General features: G+C 39.0%; 1 protein-coding gene across 10 annotated transcripts in view; it reads right to left on the bottom strand.

Annotated features, from left to right (window-relative positions):
* The window catches only part of SRPK2 (SRSF protein kinase 2), a 244241-nt gene that overhangs the window by 61243 nt on the left and 158088 nt on the right, over window positions 1-24910 (bottom strand). For all 10 annotated transcript variants that reach the window (XM_027539709.1, XM_027539713.1, XM_027539712.1 and 7 more), the window contains one exon: window positions 17089-17240. In XM_027539709.1, the coding sequence (XP_027395510.1) occupies window positions 17089-17240 (152 nt within the window). The remainder of the gene's footprint in view (window positions 1-17088; window positions 17241-24910) is intronic.

Here is a 24910-nt window from a genome sequence, read left to right as displayed (position 1 = left end):
TGCAGTAAGTAAAAGTGCTTTGACATATAAATGAAAAACAGAACTGCTTTCCAAGCCTCATTCTAAAGCCCCACCTAGTTTTACAATTCAAGAGTAATTATCATTTTCCAGTTTAATCATCATCAGAAAACCTAACTCATGTACCAGCTTGTGCGTATTCCTACGGTAAGTACCCAACATAGCAAGTTAGATACAGTCAGTGGGCTTTAGATCTTATAATCTGCACCAGACAAAAAGCCTATTAGATGAATTTATGTCTTAGGAAAAATGGTTAAGTAATTATATCAAAATATAGCTGTACATAATGTAAAGTGCACAACATCCTTTTACTAATTTCGTATGGCATTCTTCTGGCAGACTGTACTCTCCGAAGAAGGTCACAACAGCATCTCTCAAACCACTGGCTCTTATGGAACCTTGAAGTTCTACTACAAGAAATAGACTCTTATTCTCCTTGTAGATCTGGATGGGCTTTTGATGTGCTTTTAACCAATAGAATATAATGGAAATGGACGTGCAATTTTTGAGGCTAAGTCATAAAGCAACACACACCTTCCATTCTGAAAAGGAGACATTTCCTTTTGAAACTGAGATACCAGATAAGATGACAGACCACCCCAAAGCCGCCATGCTATAAGGAAGCCAAGCCACGTGGAAAAAATGCAGAGAGGCACACCCATCAGCAGTCTTGGTCTTGCAATACTTGCAAATAATGGGTTTTCAGATGATTCTAGTCTCCAGCCTTGAGAATGTGTCAATTGAGGCCCCATATTTCATGAAGCAGAGACAAACCTCTTTCAGCTTTGCCCTTTCTAAATTCCTGATCCATAAACTTATAAGTAAAATTAAAAGCTGGCCCAGTGTGCCAAGTTTTGGAGCAATGCATTACACAACACGTTATGCTGTCCTTACTCTCCTAAACCCAAAAGCCATATGAAACCTCCTCCACTGTTCAGCAAGAAAGATGTGCCTTCAATCTTTCCAAGATTAACCCACCACATCCAAAAATCACTCATTTCATTCTGTGCTTCTCGGCTCTTCAAGAATCTCAAATATCTTTTTATTTCCTCAAATATCTTCTCTTCTGCCTAGAAACTTGCTCAGGTACCCTTTCTGAGGTATACTTTCTCCTGCCCATATCTGACCTCAACCCCTACAAGCAACAGTCCTCTCTCTCAATTTAACTGCTAAATTTCACCAAAGAATCTGTTATGCTCGCTCTAGTGCGTCCTTACCTTGACCTATCATTGGGCCCAACTAATGGTTCCCTATGGACCCCAGCCCAAGTAATTCATTGACTCTTAGCCTTCATCTTCCTGAAACTGTGGCTTAACTGAATACTGCTATTATTAAATCCTTCCTTCTTGAAAATACTCTTTTATGCCTCAGTATTGGAAAGAACACCACCATCTTACTGTGCTGGCAATACAGGAAAAATTACTATTTCCCTAGGGAAGAATTTTGGTAGCCTGATGAGATAGGTCACAGTGAATATGGACGGTATAGTAAACAGAGCTAAGTAGGCTGCTGACAGGATCAACACAAGGAAAATAGGTGAAATTATTTTACTTAGCATAATAGGACAAAAAAGAGTATAGTCAAGATGCTAAGAAATTATAATCAAAGAACTAAAACTTCTTTAAAAAAAACCAAATACAAGGTCACATAACACAAAAAGAAGAAAAGCAAGTTTTTAGAAGTTCAATGGTCAAAAATAATATGAAGGACACAATATTTTAAAAATAATAAATACAAATGGACTGTCTTATGAATAATCAAATGAGTAAAATAAAAACAAAGAGATTACTGGAGATATCATTTAAAGACAATAGTGCTAAGTGGAGGCACACTGATGTACATCTGGTTCAGTTCAGTTCAGTCGCATCCAACTCTTTGAGACCCCATGAATCACAGCATGCCAGGCCTCCCTGTCCATCACCAACTCCCAGAGTTCACTCAGACTCACGTCCATCCAGTGATGCCATCCAGCCATCTCATCCTCTGTCGTCCCCTTCCCCTCCTGCCCCTAATCCCTCCCAGCATGAGTCAACTCTTCGCATGAGGTGGCCAAAGTACTAGAGTTTCAGTTTTAGCATCATTCCTTCCAAAGAAATCCCAGGCTGATCTCCTTCAGAATGGACTGGTTGGATCTCCTTGCAGTCCAAGGGACTCTCAAGAGTCTTCTCCAACACCACAGTTCAAAAGCATCAATTCTTCGGCGCTCAGCCTTCTTTACAGTCCAACTCTCACATCCATACATGACCACTGGAAAAACCATAGCCTTGACTAGACGGACCTTTGTTGGCAAAGTAAGGTCTCTGCTTTTCAATATGCTATCTAGGTTGGTCATAACTTTCCTTCCAAGGAGTAAGCGTCTTTTAATTTCATGGCTGCAGTCACCATCTGCAGTGATTTTGGAGCCCCAAAAAATAAAGTCTGACACTGTTTCCACATCTATTTCCCATGAAGTGATGGGACCAGATGCCATGATCTTCGTTTTCTGAATGTTGAAAGTTCAACATTTAAGCCAACTTTTTCACTCCTCTTCACTTCCATCAAGAGGCTTTTTAGTTCCTCTTCACTTTCTGCTATAAGGGTGGTGTCATCTGCATATCTGAGGTTATTGATATTTCTCCCAGCAATCTTGATTCCAGCTTGTGCTTCTTCCAGCCCAGCATTTCTCATGATGTACTCTGCATAGAAGTTAAATAAGCAGGGTGACAATATACAGCCTTGACGTACTCCTTTTCCTATTTGGAACCAGTCTGTGGTTCCATGTCCAGTTCTAACTGTTGCTTCCTGACCTGCATATAGGTTTCTCAAGAGGCAGATCAGGTGGTCTGGTATTCCCATCTCTTTCAGAATTTTCCACAGTTTATTGTGATCCACACAGCCAAAGGCTTTGGCATAGTCAATAAAGCAGAAATAGATGTTTTTCTGGAACTCTCTTGCTTTTTCCATGATCCAGCGGATGTTGGCAATTTGATCTCTGGTTCCTCTGCCTTTTCTAAAACCAGCTTGAACATCTGAAAGTTCACGGTTCATGTACTGCTGAAGCCTGGCTTGCAGAATTTTGAACATTAGTTTACTAGCGTGTGAGATGAGTGCAATTGTGCAGTAGTTTGAGCATTCTTTGGCATTCCCTTTCTTTGGGATTGGAATGAAAACAGACCTTTTCCAGTCCTGTGGCCACTGCTGAGTTTTCCAAATTTGCTGGCATAGTGAGTGCAGCACTTTCACAGCATCATCTTCCAGTATTTGAAATAGCTCAACTGGAATGCCATCACCTCCACTAGCTTTGTTTGTAGTGATGCTTTCTAAGGCCCACTTGACTTCACATTCCAGGATGTCTGGCTCTAGGTCAGTGATCACACTATCGTGATTATCTGGGTCATGAACATCTTTTTTGACTAGTTCTTCTGTGTATTCTTGCCACCTCTTCTTAATATCTTCTGCTTCTGTTAGGTCCATACCATTTCTGTCCTTTATCGAGCCCATCTTTGCATGAAATGTTCCCTTGGTATCTCTAATTTTCTTGAAGAGATCCCTAGTCTTTCCCATTCTGTTGTTTTTCTCTATTTCTTTGCATTGATTGCTGAGGAAGGCTTTCTTATCTCTTCTTGTTATTCTTTGGAACTCTGCATTCAAATGCTTATATCTTTCCTTTTCTCCTTTGCTTTTCGCTTCTCTTCTTTTCACAGCTGTTTGTAAGGTCTCCTCAGACAGCCATTTTGCTTTTTTGCATTTCTTTTCCATGGGAATGGTCTTGATCCCTGTCTCCTGAACAATATTAGGAACCTCCGTCCATAGTTCATCAGGCACTCTATCTATCAGATCTAGTCCCTTAAATCTATTTCTGACTTCCACTGTATAATCTTAAGGGATTTGATTTAGGTCATACCTGAATGGTCTAGTGGTTTTCCCTACTTTCTGGCAATAAGGAGTTCATGATCTGAGCCACAGTCAGCTCCTGGTCTTGTTTTTGTTGACTGTATAGAGCTTCTCCATCAGAATACATCCTGTGAAATGTCAGACTGGATGAATCACAAGCTGGAATCAAAACTGCTGGGAGAATTATCAACCGCCTAAGATATGCAGAAGATACCATTCTAATGGCAGAAAGCAAAGAGGAACTAAGGAGCCTCTAGATAAAGGTGAAAGATAGTGAAAAAGCTGGCTTACAACTTAACATTCAAAAAAGATCATAGCATCCAGTCCCTCCATGGGGAGATAGTGGAAACAGTGACAGATTTTCTTTTCTGGGGCTCCAAGATCACTGCAGACAGTGACTGCAGCCATGAAATTAAAAGACACTTGGTCCTCAGAAGGAAAGCTATGCCAAACCTAGACAGCATATTAAAAATCAGAGACATCACATTGCCAACAAAGGTCCAGCTAGTCAAAGCTATGGTTTTTCCAGTAGTCATGTATGGATGTGAGGGTTGGACTATAAAGAAGGCTGAGCACCAAGAATTGATGCTTTTGAATTGTGGTGCTGGAGAAGACTCTTGAGAGTCCCTTGGACTGCAAGGAAATCGAACCAGTCAATCCTAAAAGAAATCAACCCTGAATATTCGCTGGAAGTACTCATAATGAAGTTTCAATACTTTGGCCACCTGATGTGAAGAGATGGCTCATTGGAAAAGACCTTGATGTTGGGAAAGACTGAGGGCAGGAGAAGTGGGTGACAGAGTTTTAGATGGCTGGATACTATCACCATCAATGGACCTGAGTTTCAGCAAACTCCAAGAGATAGTGAAGGACAGGGAAGCCTGGTGTGCTGCAGCCCATGGGGTCGCAAAGAGTTGGACATGACTTAGCAACTAAATAACAACAACAGAAACACAGTCCCTTTTTATCCTAGTTTCAGATGGAAAACAAAAGAGAAAATATAGACAACAATGACGTATTATAAACTTCAGTACTGCTAAGAGACAAGATCTTAACCGTTCCTATCACAAAAAGAAGTAAAATGATAATTATGTGATATGACAGAGGTGTTAGTCGCTCAGTCATGTCTCTTTGCAACGCCATAGACTGTAGCCCTCCAGGCTCCTCTGTCCGTGGACTTTCCCAGCCAAGAATACTGGAGTGGGTTGCCATTCCCTTCTCCAGGGGATCTTCCCAACCCAGGGATCGAACCTGGGTCTCCCACGTTGCAGCCAAATTCTTTACCATCTGAGCCACCAGGGAAGTTCATGACAGAGGAATAGTAGTAATCATTTTGCAATATGTAAACCTATCAAATAAACACCTTATCCTACACAATGTACACCTTAAAACTTACACAACATATCAATTATATCTCAGTAAAAATAAATTTTAAGAAAGAGAAAAACTTGCCCCCTTACCAGGTTCTGTTTGTAAACATATTTAGAATTATACCTTAGATACCACATAAGAATCAAACATGTGGGTCCACCTAGGAAATCATTGAACAGCTCCTAAAGAGTCAAACTAGGAGAAATGATTGGTAAGAATGCTTCAGTTTGAAGCTGCACAAAGGAAGGGATTTTGTGCTCCACTGAGCCCATAAAGGGGTGGGGGAGGACGGGACACAGAAGGAGTAGAAGTGAAGCCATCTCATGGACTATGGGCCCTTTCTGAACCAGCCTGCAGGCTGCTGGAGAGCTGGGCTGTGGGACGGCTGAGCTGCGGGATAGCTGCAGGACCCACGAAGGGCAGGTGCAGGGGCACAGGCATGCGGGCATCCAGGCTGGGCACTCTCACTGCCTGCCCCACACAGTCCTGTTCTGGTACTGAGTACACAGACCATAGCACCTCACAGAGGGTGCTGGCAGCACCACAGGAACCAGGAGTGGCAAATATTGCAACAAACCACGTGCTAACTCCTCTTCTGGGACAAATGGATCCAGAGGGGCAGACCATGCAGTGGGCCGACACATGGGAACAAGGGCCACTGACATGTACAAAATGCAAGCGAGCCCTCATCTATATCCAAGAATGAAATTTTCATTGAGATTAACAGCTGTACCTTCAGAGCTCCCCAATCTGCCCCACGTCGAGGGGAACAGAACCCTTTAGTTGCTCTCCTGCCTGCCTGACTGCTCTGTTCTCCCACTTGTTCTTTCTCCTCTTGGCCCCACAGAATCTCTCAAAGGCTTCTCTCTGAACAGCTTATCTACATCTTTTTTATTCATTTAATACTCCTTATACCATTTGTTTCCCTATGAAATCTATAATATTTGTGTAAGGTTCAGAATCATTCACAAGAGCACCCTCACGCCTGACAGAACGTGCAGGGTCGAGGGGTCCCCAAAATCACCCTCACTACTGGCACCAGGTGCAGCTTTGGAGGGTCCCAACACCATGCTCAGTTCCAGGAATTAGCAGTATGTGGCAAGAACTCACCAAAGACACTAAGGGCAGTTATACTTGTGGTTACAATTTATTACAGCAGAGGGGTTACAAATCAATGTCAGTCGAGGAAAGAGACACCGAGGGCAGAATCAAGGAGGGTCTCAAATTCAGAGCTTCTAAGCGTCCTCTCCCAATACGCAGTGTCGGTGTTAATGACACACGACAATGTACACCTAGTATTGCCAACCAGAGAATGTCACCCAAGTCTTAGGGTCTGGAATTTTCATTAGGGATCTGCTATGCAGACATTATGGAAACTGTTGGACATTGCTGCCCTCTATGTCCAATAGTTTATCAATGATAAAGATGCTATCTCTGTAATGCTCTGCTTTTATCTTCTATTTTATATACCTTTTCTCTCTCTCCAAATCAAGTAATTTAAGATTTTAAATTAATCATCCTTAAGTATATACAGCACTTTCCTGGTCAAAATCTGCAATGGTTCCTCACTGCTAAGTTTTTTTTCTGCAAACATTTTTTTTTCTACCTACAAAGAAATATACGCTCAATGCAGAAAACAAATAAAAGACAAAGAAGCTAGAGAGAGAAATCCTACAATCTAGATATACAATTTCCTAATATTTGACAAATGTATATGCCCTAATTAATACAAAGAACAGTTCTCTAAAATTTCAGAAAGTTTTCTGATATAGTCTCCAATTTACGGTCTTTGTCAACTACATACATTGCAATTATTTTCTCCTAATCCGAAGCTGGTAGTTTCATTTTTTATGAAATCCAATTTCTAATTGTTTTAACCTTAACACTTCCTGCATTCTCTCTACAAAATCTCCCCCTACTTCAAGGTTGTGAAGACATCTACTGTTTTCCTTTGTAAGCCTTATGCTTTTCATTTTACTTTTAAATTCATGGGATTCATCATAACCTAATAAAGAGATGTATTTTTTTAAAGTCGACACATTTACTGTAAGATCAGAAACAAGATAAGGATGTCCAGTCCTACCGCTTTTATTCAATTTTGTGTGTGGAGCAATGAAGCAAAGAAAGAAACATAATGAATGCTAAGGAAAAGAAAACTATCTGTGTTGAAATGATAAATGACTGTGCAGAAAATACAAAAAATCTGCACATAGAACGCCAATAGAATTAGCAAACAAATTCAGCAGTTACAGGACACATGGTCAATGACTCAATTACATTTTACACACCATCAAAAAACAACTTCTAATAACAACAGCATTCAAAAAAAGAGAGAGAAAACCCAAAATTAAATATGCACAAGACCTCCACGTTGAAAACTTAGGGGGAAAAAAAAAAAATCGCTGAAATTAAAGACATAAATAAACATGTTGCCAAGACTATGGCCCCAGAATCATATCCCAGTCCCTCCTCCAAATAGAAACCAATTACTCTTCTTTTTTCCTTTTTAAAAATATTTTTCTAGAAATCAATTACTCTTATCTAAGTTTCAGGGAGAAGCAGCAAAGAGGAAAGAAAAAAAAAAAAAGAACTGGTGAGAACCAACAAGCCTCAAGAGGATGGAAGGTGTGGCTTCCAGGAGACCATAGGCCTCATTATACACTCACTGTAATACATTAGCATGCTAAATAACACAACCCTCGGGGCCTTGACAGTTGGTGATTGCCATGATAACCAGAAAAGTGATTTAAACTGCCAAGAGGGCACAACTCAGGCACTTTCTGCCTCTCAGTCTGCCCGTGTGTCTATTCACACATACTGTACTCTTTTCCTCCTAAGAAATACTTTACTTGCCTCACTACTTTCCATCTTTGTGGAAATTCTTCCAAGTAAAGCTGAAAAGCCAGAGCCCTTGTCACTCACCATTAATCCAGTCTAGGATTTGATGTGTTCAACACTGCGACCCAGTCTCAGTCTCTGACTGGGAACCCAAGCCGCTGCAGGCACAGGCCACACAAGATCAAAAGTGTCTTCCTGAGTCTTTTGGCCCTTTTCAGCTCAAAATAAACCACACGCCAAAAAAGACTTTAGGGGTGGTAAGTTATGCTCTTCTGCAATAGATAAGAAGATTCAATGCTATTAAAGAAAGACATCTAAATTAACTGTATAAGCTGAGGCTGAAATTATACATAAATGCAAAGGAACTAGTTAAGTCAAAACCTATTCTGGAAAAGAAGCACAAAGTTGGAGGGCATCCACTACCCAGTTCAAGACTTACTATATAAAGCTACACAAATCAAGGCAGCACAGAGTAGGAGCATGAACAGACCAAAAGTGGAATGGAACAGAAAAGAGTCCATAAATAGACCCTAATACATATGGTAAACTTATTTACAAAGGCACCAGGCAATTCCATAGGGAGAAAGAAAAGTGTTTTTTCAACAGACGGTACTACAACAACTAGACATAAAAGTATAGAAAGAAGCCTCCACACTAACCTCATACCTACTGCTGACATTTTGGTATAGCTATTTCATCCTTAAACACATTTTTAAGAGAGGTGATCACACTACAAGAGTTCTTTTTTTTGGTCCAGCAGCTTGTGGGATCTCATTTCCTGACCAGGGATTAACCTGCACCCTCGGCACTGAAAACACCAGAGAAATGCCCACCCTCAACAACAAAGTTCAATTATTCTTAACTGGAAAGGCCCCCTTTTCATTTTCTATGAAGTCTTTTCTTTTACCTCTAATCAAATACAACCTCATTCCTTTAAAATCCTCACAAATTTTCCTTTTTCCTCCTCTTATAATTAACCACACAAAAAAATACAAAGAAAGGCACTTCAGTAGTTTCTTAGTCTGGTCCATTCAATCACTCCATATTCAGCAGACCACAGATTGTTTTCCCTCTGTATTATTCATGGAACGGGAACCTAGACAGACTCTTCCGTGAAGGAGCTTATATTCTACTAGCGAAGTCTATAAGGCCTTGAACTCCTAGAAAACACAGGCTGTTTCTCATTTACCCTTCCGATCACTGTAGTAAAATACAATACATATAGGAAAGCCTCAGAGAATTCCCTGGTTATGCAACTAAAGCTTAGTGATCAATAAATAGCCACATCATTAGTGATTCACAGCAGCAACAGGCCTGACAGTGCTGGAATCACCTCAGTCTCCGCAAAAGGAATATAATGAAGCCTCATGTAAAAAATTCACAGGCATATTACCTTCCTCATATAGATACGCAGAATCTCTTCTCAAGGCTTCAAGTAAGCCAAATTAAGCCAAGTAGTTTTTAAAAACACAGACTACCATGGTGAATTCAGTATGTATGCAGCGTTAGTGGTTTTAAGGAAAAGAACTGTGAATGAATAAAGTTTATTTTTTACTTTTAAAAACAACAGAAACTAAAGACTACATTTTTGGATGGACCTGGACTTACCAACTGAAGTAAATCACACAGAGAAAGAAAAATATCCTATGATGTCACTTATATAGGGAATCTTAAAAAAGATTAACTTAAGTTAATTAAGTTTAATTAAATCTGTGAAATGGACTCACAGACTTAGAAAATGAACTTATGGAGGAGAAGGGTGAGGGGTTGGGATAGACTGGGAGTTTGGGATTGACAAGTATACACTGCTATATTTAAAACAGACAATCAACAAGGACCTACTGCAAAAAATAAATTAAATAAAAAGACTATACTTCTGCACAGTTGCGTCTGGAAAACTTAAGGTGGAGCCTTATAGTATCAATTTTAGGAGCTTTATTTGGTGCATTTAACATAAGTGACAATTGCAAAATCCACTTCACCTGTGTAAGTGAAAAATATAGACTGTTAACCTGTTGGCCCTATGAAATTCTGCACTTGATATTTAGGATAGACTCTACCTTCATTACTTCTGTCAGGATGTTCTGCCTTGGCACTCAGTGGCATTCTTTTTCCTCTTCTGCTCATTGTGGTTTAATTCTGAGGACCATACGAGGATAGAACATATTAAAAATTACAAAAATTTGTATAGGCAAACCATTTCTTTAAGTTGACGCCCAAATATTAAAATGTTATTTTTTGTATCATTTATAATCTTGTCACTGTCCACTTAACCAAGGTTGGTTAGATTTCAGTGAAAATTATCTTCCAGAGTAGTTTTTTAACTGGCATGGGAGGCTAACTTTACTACAATTAGTAGGTATGGTGCAGAGTTTCATACAAATGAGGTGTGCCAACAGTGTGATAATTTAGATGTATTTAAACATAAACAAAAAAGACAAATGCACAAACTTGCTGCATTAGATTACTGCTGCTTCTAGAACCCAGTTTCCTTTACTGATTTCAAAACAAAAGAAAAAATAACAATAAAGCTGTGCCTGAAAAAAAAAAGACTACACTTTCAATAAAATATTGCAGCTAAATGACACCATTTCTAAGTCAACTTGTGTAATGAATATTGCCTTTTTTCCTTAAAAAACAAGCAAACCTTAAAACTATAAAATAGTCATAAATCACAGATTGTGCGGAGAGAAGACCAATATGAACTTGTAACCAACATTAAATTTTGAGAATTACTAACATTCAACCAGCCTAAACTGTTCACAAATGGACAGTAAAAACACATGGTAAGGAGAGTTTGTATATAAGGAAGCCAGTCCACATTTTCAGCAGGCAACTATTCATATTATTTACCCTATGTTTGGAAGAAGATATTCCCAAATCCCTACTGAAGCTTTCTGAAGCACCGTGGATGATTTTAAGACAACTTAGAGCAGAAATGAAGGATCTATACTCTGATTTGTATGTCCTCCATGGCACATCAACCTCCTCACTCTGACATGCCTTCTCAGACACACAGGTAACACCAGTACTCTCTTGCCCTTAGTTGAAGCTTAACACCAGAGACAATTTCTTCACCCAACCAAAAACACTTACTGCACAGTAGATGGTTCAAATGCAGTGGGATTAACAAAACATACTGCTCCTGACTATAGGAAATCATTCAGATTGAGGAGAAGGAGATCAGAAACACAAAAATAAATGTATAATCACACATCATGAGTGCTAAGGGGGATGGGGTGGCGTGGGCACTACTATGGGTGATCAAGGGTCCTAAATAAGATGTGTCAGGGATTTGAAGAAGGAATAAGGAAACGACATGTTTTAGTACCAAGTCAGGCCACAACTATGTGGAAACCAATGTCTCCAGAAATAATGTTAAGTGACAAACTGCATAACGAATGTGCCAACTTAATCTAAAAATGATTTAGGAGAGCTACAAAACAGGATCTCTGAGGAAGTCAGTCGGTACAGGCAGCATGATACATCAAAGCAATGTTCCTTCTTTCACCATTTACTAGTCCTTGGAGTACATGTGTGCTCAGAGTTCTGGGGAAATTTTAGAAGATAATGTAGTTCAAAGCAGTAATTCCTCTTTCACAGTAAATCAGTAATTCAGAGTAAAGTGAAGAGAAGGATCACTTCTTGCAGTTATAGCTTTGGAGTTTTGGACAAATGGTATGTGCCCCATGTGAGCCAACTTCAGCTTCAATGTGCAGAAAAAATCACTAAGTGAACTTGTTAAATACTTAAGAGTCCAGGTCCTACTCCCAAGGATTCCAACTCAAGATTCAGAGTCCAGCCTAGGAACATTCTGATGCAGGGGGTACAGGTCACGCTCTGAAAACCCACATTAGACTAAAATCTCCCCAGAGGAGGAAGTTTTGCACTGACAAGGAAGCTGTAAGTTTAAAAAAAATAAATAAACAAAGTGAGCAAGTATTACACAAGGGCCTCCTGGAACTGTTTACTTATAAGCTGACTCCATACCTGACCCCTGTTATCCTCTGAACTTGGAAGTAAAATCCAGAATAAACCACACAGCCTGCTGCTACAGTTACTGCCCCAGACAACTGACCAAAGGTAACCGATAAAAAACAAGGGGAGAAAGAAGCAGTGCTGACCACTGTCTTTGCAAGTCCACCACAAGTAAGGCAGTTAAGACCACTCAGGGGCCAGCATGTAAGCACAGATGGTAATACACACAAGAAGAGGATGATTGAACAAAAAAAGGACTGGCAAAAACAGAATTCGTACTTCAGAACAATCCTCTCTCTAGGTATCAGGTAACATGCCCTGATACACAGAAGCATATTTATCTCATTTTATTCCTCATAAAATCGTAGGTGATAGATACCATTACATATTTTATTATACAGACAGATGATATTATAGGAGAGATGAAGACACTCAAGCCTAGAACAAAGGGATTTGTCCAAGGATACAGAAATGGAGAGCAACAGGGCCAGGTTTTGACCCAAGTTTTGCAGATGCTGAAGTCCATACTCCCCCGGGACTCATGGGCAGGAACATGTTAGCTGTGAAGAAAGGGAAAGAGTCCCAGGCCACAGAGACTGCCAAGCACAATAGAAGGGAGCAATGAATAATGCATTAGCGACATCAGACCTTTAAACAGTGGCTTTTTTGTTAAAACAACGAACACTGCACATGCTCTGAATAAGGAAAGAGCTTTATCTTTACCTTAAGAGGTTAAAAAAAGGTAAAAAGTTAAGATACAAGTTGGTTGGTCATAAATGATTCAGAATTGCAGGAACTTAAAAGCTTACTGCAGCAAAAGGTGGGTGGTGGGATTCCAGGTGACTTTCCACACCATGACCCCCAAAATACTTATAACTCCTATAATGAACAAAAACGTCTTTTGTAAAGAGAGAGAAAAGGTGTGGTGTGTTTTGTTTCTGTTGATGTTTTCTTTTACTTCAGGACTATTAAGAAGTGGCTGGCAGGGCAGAGATTCTCTAAGAATGAAGATGAAGGAAACAAGTGAAGATGTGAAGTGACAGAGGAGAGAGAAGCCACATACACAGACTAAGCAAAACATACCCTTAGACTGTGAAGGGCAGCTCTCTCCTTCCATCTTCCTGAACACATCAGTACACAGCCATTAGATAGTGCCAAGCAACAAAGGATGTCTAAGAACAAGCTAGGTAATAAGGAAAGGGCAGACATGTCCAAAATGGCAGTGATAATGACTGGTGACTCTTACATACAAGGAAGTTGAATAAGTAAATATAATGAGGACAATGACAGCCAAATCTCTTACTGCCAAAGAAAGAAACTACAGATAGGCTAAGGAGAAAAATGAGCTGAATCTTCTGGTATTAAGAGTGGAAATGAGATATAATAAACTCATGGATTTTAATATATCTGTAAATAAAAACAGAAATACAAATCTAAAGGAAGTGTGTGTCTTTAGCTCTGTGCTAAGAGACTGAGAAGCAGGGACACCCAAAAAGTAATAGTCTCATTCTAATGCTCAGATCTTCTTTTCTAAATACTGTTATCTCCAGGGTGCCTTGTGGAGAAAGCTGATTCCAGGCCTGGAGTAGGAAAATTACAAGATGAATACATCTTATTTGAAAATAAGAAAGGATTTAAGAATGAAAGGGACTTTTTCCATCAAGAGAAGGATAAAGAACACATGGCGTCTTATATATATATACACACACACATACACACACAATGGAATACTATACAACCACTAAAATGAATGGAACTTTGCCATTTGTAGAAACATGGACAGACATGGAGGGCATCATGCTAACTGAAATAAGAGAGAGAAAGATAAATACTGTAATGATATCACTTATATGAGAAACTTAAAAAATAAACCAGCAAATTAAAAAAACAAAAGGAAGCTGGCTCATAGATACAGAGAACAAAGTAATGGTTACAGGCTTGGGGTGGAGGAAGATACACAGCTGTAGGACTAGGAGGTACAAATTACCGGATATAAGACAGGTTCAAGGATGTACTGTACAACACAAGGAATATAGCCAAAATTTTGAAATAACTGTAGATAAAGTATAACCTTTAAAACTGTATAAAATTTTTTAGTTAAAAGGGTTTACACGAAACTTAAAAAACATTAAATGAAACAAATGACACAGCTTCATAGGTAGTTTACAGAGTGACTTCTAATACACACTGAGTGAAAAAATAATGTATAGAACAAAAAAAGAATGATAGGTACTTTTCAAAAGGACACATAATCAACCTGAAGGGACTTCTAATGGCCAATTTGAGAAAATCAAAGCATCAAGACAAATAAGGAAAGTAACTGACTATAACCCACTGAATAAACAGAAAACCCATGAGTGAGTAAATTTAAGATACACAAACTGACAGATAAATGGATGGATGGATGGGAGGGAAGGAGAGATAGGATAGAGGGAAAGGAAGAAGCAAATAAATTTTCTGACAAAAGAATATTACACAGCTTCAAAGTTACTCTCAACAGACTGCTTATTAACTATGAGGGGGTAAAGAGCAATTTTACAATAGAGCGATCTGGCAAACACCATCCTGAACAAGTGGTTGACATCAATAGTACTGGTATAAATCAAAATCATGTACTATCTGATATGATGCAATGAGAAGAACACTTCTCACAGAACAACACTATTTTGTTATTCCAAATTGAGAAAGAGTATACAAAATAATTGGCCCACATCTTCAAAAATGTCAAAGTCATAAAAGTCAAGAAAAAAACTAAAGAACTGTTCCAGATCAAAGGAAGAAGAAAACAAAATAAATATAATGTGATTCTGCAATGGATTGGTTTCACATAAACAACACTATTGGGCAACTGGCAAAACCTGAGTGGGGTCCGAGGACTGAATGGTAGAAGTACATCAACATTAACTTCTTGACAGGTGTGTAGTGGTTAACACAGGAGAACGTACTTGACTGCCGGCAAAATATACTAAAGTACTCATGGGTGATAAAGCACCATGTTGGTAACTGAAACTCATCCACCTCCAGGGAGAAAGTTATCTATTCTAATGGATGGGGCGGGGCGGGGCGAGCCACAGTTCTTTTCCCAGACATTGCCAATCAACTCCATCAGCTCCTTGAAAGTGTTTATCAGTTATCTTAAACAACATGTTATGATCTATACCATAAAAGATCCAGGTGTGAGGCAAACAGATCTCATTCCAGTAGGGTGGAGCCTAACATTCTGCAGAGAACAGTTCTTTCACACCAGCCTGATACTTTGGCCTAAGAAGCACAATCTAAAGACAGCTGTCCACATCTTCTCTTCATATAATTTCATTTTCAAACCAAGAAATGCAGATTACAAGAGAGAGGAAGGAAAACATCTTTTTTTCCATATTAGAAGGCACAGACCTTTACCTGTGGGGTCATAATCACTAGTTATATAAATGCTACAGATAAATATTTCATTTTCTAAAGAAAACGCTGAAGAAATCACGTTAGACAGGAAGATTCCTTCTTGAAGTTTCATAGCAGAATGATAACTTTCGCTTCCTGGTAATTAAAAAGTACACTATTCTTCAACCAACACACAAATGACCTGAAATCACTAGCTAAATTGATACTAAGATACAAGAGAGACAGAGAGGCATTAACACTTTATGGCCTAAACAGTGTGTATTTCCAGCCATCTATCCTTAAGCCATCTATGGGGTCGCACAGAGTCGGACACGACTGAAGCGACTTAGCAGCATCATTAAGATATAAAATCTGATTAACATTTCCCATAATTTGTAGCAAATAAATGTCTTGTTAACTGTTCAGAAGCTAAGAATTCAAACTGTGATAATTGTCTGTTACAGAGAATTAAAGTCCAAGAGAGAAAGGTAAGTAACAAATGGACTGCCTTTCCTTTCTACTAGATTCTTGGGATCCAGTCTACACAGAGTATGAGGTCTGGATCAAATTATTTTCAATATTCATCATACAATATGCTTGCCTTTTAGCAGTTTAGCTGTATGCTCTTGGTCTTTACAAAACATAAATACAAGAACACTTCACCTGAATAATTTCTATGCATCCTGTGAAATCACAGCTGAAAACATAATCTACTATGTCACACAATGGCAGAACCCACAAAATAGGTTTTTTGTTGAGTACAGTGCCAGGAAAACCCTGTCTCCATAAACAAATGGGCAGATTTTCTTTCCACAGACAAAATACTATGTAACTCAATGCTATACAGAGAAAGGAAGAGCTCCTTGATAGTCTTGGCAGCCAGGAAACTTATATCCAATGTAATGAACAACAGACTGGCTCCCCCAGTAGGAGTCTGGTAGTGGTAGGTGTTCAGTCACTCAGTCAGATCTGACTCCCTGTGATCCCATGGACTGCAGCACACTCATTTCCTTCACTCTCTCTCGGAGTTTGGCAAACTTATGTCCATTGAGTTGGTGATGCTATCGAGCCATCTCATCCTCTGCCATTTCCTTCTCCTTTTACCCTCAATCTTTCCCAGTACTAGGGTCTTTTCAAATGAGCCAGCTCTTCACATCAGGTGGCCAAAGTATTGGAGCTTCAGCATCAGTCCTTCCAGTAAATATTCAGGGTTGATTTCCTTTAGGATTGACTGGTTGGATCTCCTTGCTGTCCAAAGCACTCTCAAGAGTCTTCTCCAGCACCACAATTCAAAAGCATCAGTTCTTCAGTTCTCAACCTATTTTCTATGTTCTTCTCAGATGGCTTATTTTGTTTTTATATTTAAGTATCCTGCTGTATACCATCTTTAATTCTGTCAGCAGATTTAAATCTTGAAATTACTCAGTATATGTATGTGCACCTATGTATTTCACTTTCTCTCTCTTAAGAAAATTTTCCTTCTGATATCTCTCATATTTTCTGGTATCATTTTATACTAAACAATCTAAAAAATTTTTAACAATATTGACATCAAGTAGTCTGCATCATTAACTCCCTTTGTCCTTACCCCCAACAAATCATGGGATGGCCCGGGGGGGAAGGCAAGCACATCACCTTTGCAGTAGTCTGCGGGGTCCTCCTGCTCCTCATCGTCTGAGCCCAGAATCTCCTCCTCTGGCTCTGGTGGGGCAGGGTCCGGCAGAGGCGGTGGTGGTGGCGGAGGCGGCGGTGGAGGCACCAAGGGAGCTTTCTGCTGAGGCTCCGGCCTGAAACAAGAGGAGGGAGAATTCCTATTGACTCAGAAGGAAATCCTGCGTCATGAACACACTTTAGAGTTTCTTAATATGGAAAACAATATAACTTTTCACACACTAAGAGGAGATGCTGATTAATGTTATTTCATTTTAGGTGAATTCAAGTAAAGTTTCAAATCACAAGAGGGCTACCCTTGGCTGTCCTATTAGCCGACGAATATTTTTGCAGGCACATTTTCACTCAGAGTTTCAATACTTCAATTAGATATATACTAATATCATGAATTGTAAGTGAAATAAGACAATCAGCCCCCCATGACATGTAATCTTGTTAGTTAGAACACATTCCCAGAGATTAGAAAAAAGAGGACAATAATCCTGGACATTAAAAAAAAAAAAAAGTTTATTATCCATCATTTTTAAATCAAAATTCATTTACCCATTGAAACCATAGAAATGTGGTTAGGATTCTTGGATAACTCATAAAAGCCAACTAATGTTTACTGTAACTGATACATAGATATTTTCATTAAACAATTCAGTTATCTATCAACCTTACTTATCAAGACAAGAACATTGTTCCAAACTGGAAATTAAACAAAGAAAACATGTGAATGTAGTCTAATACAAATACAATTCATACATCAATGCAAAGTTTCCATGGGTCATTTCTGATTGTCACATAAAGCTAAATATTTAGTATACTCTTTACAAAAGATAGGAAAACCTATAACACTAAAAAGAAGCAAAAAACTTAAGAGGTTACAGATGTAAACCTTTCAAGTATCTAGAATACCTCAAGAATATATTAAATTTGCTCAAAAATAAGGCATTCATAATGCAACTCTATAAAATGAAGTTTCCACTTATAAAATTTAACTGCAATTTCTAGCCATATCCCAATGGGAAATCTTGAACCTCAAGACTCAACTGGATGCAGAATGTCCCTTGAGTTACAAGCTACCCTAACAACAGGACCACCATTGCTCTCCCTGAGCTGGCCATAGCTCTACAGGTATAAAGTGGGGAAGGAACTGATGCCAAGTAACAAGCACAATGGGATTTGGCTGTTAAACTGGTCCCCAGAAACAGGTTCAGTGGGATAGGCAGAGGGCCTCTAGTCTGGGGAGCAAGGAGTACTTCACAGGCACCAACAGGTAACAGCCATTTTTTGGAGGGAGCGGGGCTGCCTAGTACTGATGCCCCCTTTCTAAAAGCACCTTTTGGAACATGGTTACTCCTTGCAGAATGAAAGGCTGGCTCTAAATCCTCTCTCTTCACCGTGGTTCAGCCTAGGGTGTAGAGCCCTGAAAACCTGCTTGAGAAGGTCAGCCATCACAGGGTGCAAGCTCATTCCAGCTGCTAGCAAGAGGCAGAGACAGAGAAGCTGCCCTCTTTTAAGCTGAAACCCTAAATTCTTGCCAAATCTAAGATAGGCCCCAAATAGCCTTTATTACGTTGCCTTCAACCTAAGGTTGTTATAGCTCATCTGTGGTTTGTCATCAAAAACTCAAAAGTGCCACAGCAGATGAAGGAAGGCAACAGAAACACCAGCAGTCATAAGGATGGGGTGGGGATCACACCCCACAGTAACCTTAAAGGCCAACAATGGCAAGTATGATTACCTTTGACAGAACAACTAAGGAACATTTATAATCTGACAATGACTAGCACTGATTTTTACTTGCTAGAATTTAAGAAGACTCAAAGTTACAGCTCCCTGGGTAACAGACATTAGGACAATGGTGGTGATAGCATTCTGAGTTAACTGTGCCTCATGACGGAGCACTGAAAGGAAGTCCTCACAACCAAACACCCACATCTCTGACAGAACATCCAAAAAAACCCCCAGGAGACCTTATGGAAGTGCAATCATCCTTCTGGCAGCTTTGCAACTGCTTATTTTCTTTTCTAACAGACATGACTTTCTTTAGTGAAAGTAAAATGGTTCCAGGGAAGAGAGGTCTGAGGAAGGGGATGTAGGAGAGGAACTTCACCAGTTTCACCACTTCCCAAAGTGAAGAGGTTAGAGAAAAGGAGGCATGGGTGGAATCTATCTGACAAATTGGCTCAATCAGAAATACTTTACAAGTTGACTGCTTCTTCCTTAGAAATTTTACATGAAAGAAGAAAGAGATTCTCTAAATTTAAAAAACAGAACAAAGAAAAAACAACACTGCATGTTACCTGTGGAGACTATGTAACAATTAGTAAAACTGAAGGATCTTGTTTCACTGATGCAGGGTACTGCTATGCTCAACACCACTGAAACTTGGGCCAGATAGCTCACTGTTGTGGGTGCTGCTTCCTACTTTGTGGAATGCTATCAGCCTGGTCTCAAGCCACTGCATGCCAGTTGTGATCGTCAAAACACATCAAGAAAAAGCTATCCTAAATGTCCATCAACAGAGGAATGGATAAAGAAGATGTGGTACATATATATAGTGGAATATTACTCAGCCAAAAAAAGGGAATGAAATAATGCCATTTGCAGCAACGTGGATAGACCTAGAGATTTTCATACTGAGTGAAGTCAGTCAGACAGAGAAAGACAAATATCATATGATACCACTTATACGTGAAATCTAAAAAAAAAGGGTACAAATCAAACAATTTACAAAACAGAAGTAGAGTCATGAATATAGAAAACAAACTTACAGTTACCAGGGGATGTGGGGAGGGTGGAGATACACTGGGAGATTGGGACTGACATACACACGCTGCTGCTGCTGCTAAGTCGCTTCAGTCGTGTCCGACTCAGCAACCCCATGGACTGCAGCCCACCAGGCTCCTCCGTCCATGGGGTTTCCAGGCAAAAGTACTGGAGTGGGGTGCCACTGCCTTCTCCGACATACACACACTACTACATATAAAATAAGTAACTAACAAGAACTTGCTCTATAGTACAGGAAACTCTACTCAATATTCTGCAATGTCCTACAAAGGAAAAGAAACTAAAAAAAGAAAAGGGTGAATTTATGTATAACTGGTTCACTTTGCTGTAAACCTAAAGCTAACACAACATTGTAAATCAACTGTATTCCAATAAAACATTTTTTCAAATCATCAAAAAAAACATGTCCAGACACTGACAAATCCAAGGATGCAGGGGCAAAATGATGCCCATGTGAGCACCTCTCATCAGTAGTATTTGTTATACACAGCTGCACTGCAATGGAGTACATTGTATCTGTGATACAGGAGGCAAGATTCTAGTTTTTCACAGGCCCATTTTGTCTAGTTTGAGAGGCTTAGGTATCTTTATCATAATATATGTCTCTCAATTATTCATGACCCATTTGGTGAGCTGCCATATCACTTAACAAAATTCTCAGACCCTCTGGTCTCAGGGAGGGTCACATTGAACAGCAGGCAGATAGTTACCCGAAAGCCAGTCCTATCAAGTTAAAGGGATGAGTCAGGGTACCCTGAAACACAGAGGAAGTTGAGTAATGTTCATGTAATATCTTGACCGGCTATCACATCAAAACATCTAGAACTGTGCTGTCTTCTGGCCCCATGTGGGTGCTGAACACTTAAATTGTGCCTTGTCCTAACTGAGATGTGCTCTAAATGTAAAATACATACTGAGTATCCAAGATTTAGTACAAAAAGTGAAATGTTTGAATAATTTTATACTTATTACATGTTAAAATAATGTTTTAAACATAAATTATTAAAATGAAATTCAGCTACTTTTTATTTTTTTAATGTGGCTTCTAGAACTCTTTAAATTACAAATGAGGCCCACATTACATTTCTACTAGATGGTACTAGTCTAGACCCTCAGATTCAACAACAGCAGAGGAGTGGCTTGGCAGTGGTCATGCCAGTGAATAATTTCTTTCTAAGGTGTCTCCCAGTAATCTGCTTCACACCAATAACCACCAATTCTCAAATTACCCAGTTCATCATAGTAAGGTCAATATACTGTAATTGCCAAATGTTACAGCCCAGTCACTGACTCCTTCTCATCCCATCCAGCCTTGTTACTGCCTACCACACAGAAAAGGCATAATCGTTTGTCTTAGGGCAACTGTACAGAAGAGAGAATGATGCCATATTGTCCTTAAGGCCAACTTCTTCAAAGTGGTCTCTGGTGGTTTCTACCACACTTAAAAGCTTGGTTAAAATCTCAACTGTTAAAAAAAAAAAAAAAAAATCAAGAGATTATCTCATCAAGTGCATAATCATGAAATACATCAAGTGACATTAAAAAAAATTTCATTAATCCTACTGATAACCATCAAGACATTATTTCAAAACACAAACTGAAAAAATTATTCAGAATTACTAGGGAGTTCCCTGGCAGCCCAGTGGTTAGGACTAAGTGTTTTCAGTGCTATGCCCTGGGTTCAGTTCCTGGTTGGGGAACTAAGATTCTGCAATCCATGCAGTGGCCAAAAATTATTAGAATCATGTCAGATGCAGTGGGGGAGAGATAGGACAGGACATTAATATTTTCAACATCAGTGCCAACAAAACTAAATGGTGAAAAAATACTCTTTTCAACAAATGATCCTGACACAAATGATTATCTGTATATAAAAACAAAACAAAACAAAAAAACAACAGAAAAATACCTGTGTGAGGCCTACCACACATAAACACATAATATTAACTCAAAATGAATAACTTGTGGGAAAAAATGAGTAAATCTCAATCACCTAAGGCTAGGCAATGCTTCTTAGACATGATACTAAAAGCATAAGCAATCTTAAAAAGATAAATTTAAAAATTAAGGAAAAGAAATAGAACAGATAATTCTCCAAAGAAGATATACAAATGACCAATAAGCACATGAAAATGTGTTCAACATCATTAATCATTTGAGCAAGGGAATTCAAAACTCCAATGAGATAATACTTCACATCCTACTTGAAGGTTATAATAATAATAATAAACACAGTAACAAGTACTGTCAAGAATGAAGAAACTGAAGCCCTCGTACGCTGTAGCAGGAGTGTAACACAGCACCAGTTGTTTTGGAATATCTGATAGTTCTGAAGAAGGCTGAATTTAGAGTTTCCATGACAGAAGTGAAAGTTGCTCAGCCATATCTGACTCTCTGCAATGCCATTGACTATATAGCTCACCAGGCTCCTCTGACCATGGGATTTCCCAAGCAAGAATACTGGAATGGGTAGACATTCCCTTTTCCAGAGATCTTCCCAACCCAGGGATAGAACTCAGGTCTTCTGCATTGCAGGCAGATTCTTTACCTTTTGAGCCACAAGGGAAGCCCATTAAAACCCAACAATCCCACTCACAGGTATATACTCAAGAGGAATGAAAACATTTGACCCACAAAATCTTGTGTAAAAATGTTCACAGAAGTGTTATTCATAATAGACAAAAAGTGGCAACAACCCAAATGTGCATCAACTGATAGATGGATAAATAAAACTGTATATCCTTAAAATATAATATTATTCAGCAAGAGAAAGAAATGAAGTGCTGATAATACACACTACAACATGGATGCCCCTTGAAAACATTATACTAAATGAAAAACTGACAAATTTATAGAGACTGAGTGAATTAATGGTTGCTTAGGGTTGGGAGCAAGGGAAAGAGAGAAGAGAAATGGAGACTGTTAACAGGTACAAGGGCTTCTTTAGGAGACAGGAAAATGTTCTAATGTGGTGATGGTTACACAACCATGTGAATATACTAACAAATACTCAACTGCATACTTCAAGATATATGGTATGTGAATTATACCTCAAAAAGCTGGTTTTTAAAAAGCAGAAGCCTACAGAACTATATAATGCCTTTTAATATCCACTTTATACTTTAATAAAGTATACACTTCCAAGAAAAATCAGAAATATCGACATTTAAATTTAAGCAATCTATATGCAAGGTCTCTTTTACAACTGCCCAGTACATTTACAGTGAAAAGTAACATGCAGTTCTATAAAAAGTAGTCTGAGAGTCTATCTATTTAATAATAGTCTGAAGTTTACATAAGGCCCAAGTTATTTTTGCTTGCTTAGTTGCTCAGTCATGTCCTACTCTTTGTAACCCTTTGGACTGTAGCCTGCCAGGCTCCTCTGTCCATAGGATTTTTCAGGTAAGAATACTGGACTGGGTTGCCACTTTCTCCTCCAGGGGGTCTTTCCAACCCAGGGATCAAACCCACATCTCCTGTGTCTCCTGCACTGCAGGCGGATTCTTTACCCACTGAGCATTTGGGGAAGCCCCAGTAATTTAAGAATGTACCAATTCAGAGACTTCAGAATAAAAAATTTAGAAAGCACAGTCCCAATTTGTCATTCATACTTTTCACAAAGAACTATATTTACTTTGCCCTACATACAATATAACTAAATATCCTAATCATTGCTCCAAATAGGGCTATCGTAAAAATAGCTAAAAAAAAAAAACACAAAATATTTTTCTTTTAATATTACATTAGAAACAAAGATACATACATAAATACATAGAATTCTAAGATTATCATCTACACCATATTATATTTTTCATGTACATTTGCTCTACCAGAAAAAGGAGGAAAACACTGAACCACCCTAGCAAAACGCATGCATCATCTGCTCTATTTTGCCAAGGAAACCAGATAGGAGTTCCGATTTCCTTCCAGCTGCTATTTCTTTTCTATTCCAGCAGAGAAAAAGACTAGTAAACTTCACATTTGGCAGAAAAAGAAGTACGTTCCTTTGTTATCAGCTTAAATGGTAACTGACACAGTTTTAGAAATTAATTCATTTAATCATTAACCAAAACATAAAAAAGAAATTCCAAACCAATTTCTTCAGGTATTATTCTAGGGACATTCACATAAAGTCAAATTTCTTTTTCTTTCTTATGTTGACCACCCGGATTTAAAATTCACTCTCTTCTTCCCACCCTCCTTCTTACTCTCCCTCTCTTGGTGGCTACTGTCAGCCTGAGAAACATGCAATCTGGCATTTCTACTTAAGGATAGAATCAATCAATATACACTTTCTCTCAAAATAGCTTATCTTAAAAGGCTAGCTGCTATAGCACTGGGTAAAGTCACACAGCTAGGGGGTAAAAAGCCACAATGATTTCATGTATTCCTCTCCAATGAAAAGAGAATTTCTAATCTTTCTGTAAATAAAACCTAAATGTGAAGTGTCTGTGGTGGTAGGTAGAATTCTAAAATGAGCTCCAAAGCCCCTTACCCTGTGTAATTCCCTGTTCCTCTGGGTGTAGGCAGCCCTTGAATATGATATCACTCTTTCAATTATGTTATATGGCAAAAGGACAGCTACACTGGGTGGACCTGATCTAATCAAATGAACCTTTTTAAAGGAGAGTGAGTTCTCTGGTCACAGAAGCTGTCAGGGATGTGCCTGAGCTAGCCTGGAAAAGAGCAAATGTGTCATGAACTGCCTATTAGGGCCACACTGGAAGAAACTGCCAGTGGCCTCTAGGAGAGAGCATGGTCCCCAGCCAACAGCCAGAAGGCTAACAAGGACTTCAGTGCAAAGAAATGAGATCTGTCAATACCAGACATCTTACAAGAGGGCTTGAATCCCCAAATGAGAACAGCAGCCTTGGCCAACAGCATGGTTTCAGTCCAGTGTGCAGCCCTAACTTCTGACTTACAGAACTGTGAGCTGATAAACAGGTATTGTTTCAAGCTGCTAAGAATGTGGTAATTTGTTATGCAGCAATAGAAAATGAACAGAGCT

Source organism: Bos indicus x Bos taurus, chromosome 4, assembly GCF_003369695.1.
Source record: "Bos indicus x Bos taurus breed Angus x Brahman F1 hybrid chromosome 4, Bos_hybrid_MaternalHap_v2.0, whole genome shotgun sequence".
Classification (NCBI taxonomy): Eukaryota; Metazoa; Chordata; class Mammalia; order Artiodactyla; family Bovidae; genus Bos; species Bos indicus x Bos taurus.
The sequence above is the reverse complement of the archived record's forward strand: the minus strand, read 5'-3'. Positions and strand labels throughout refer to the sequence as shown.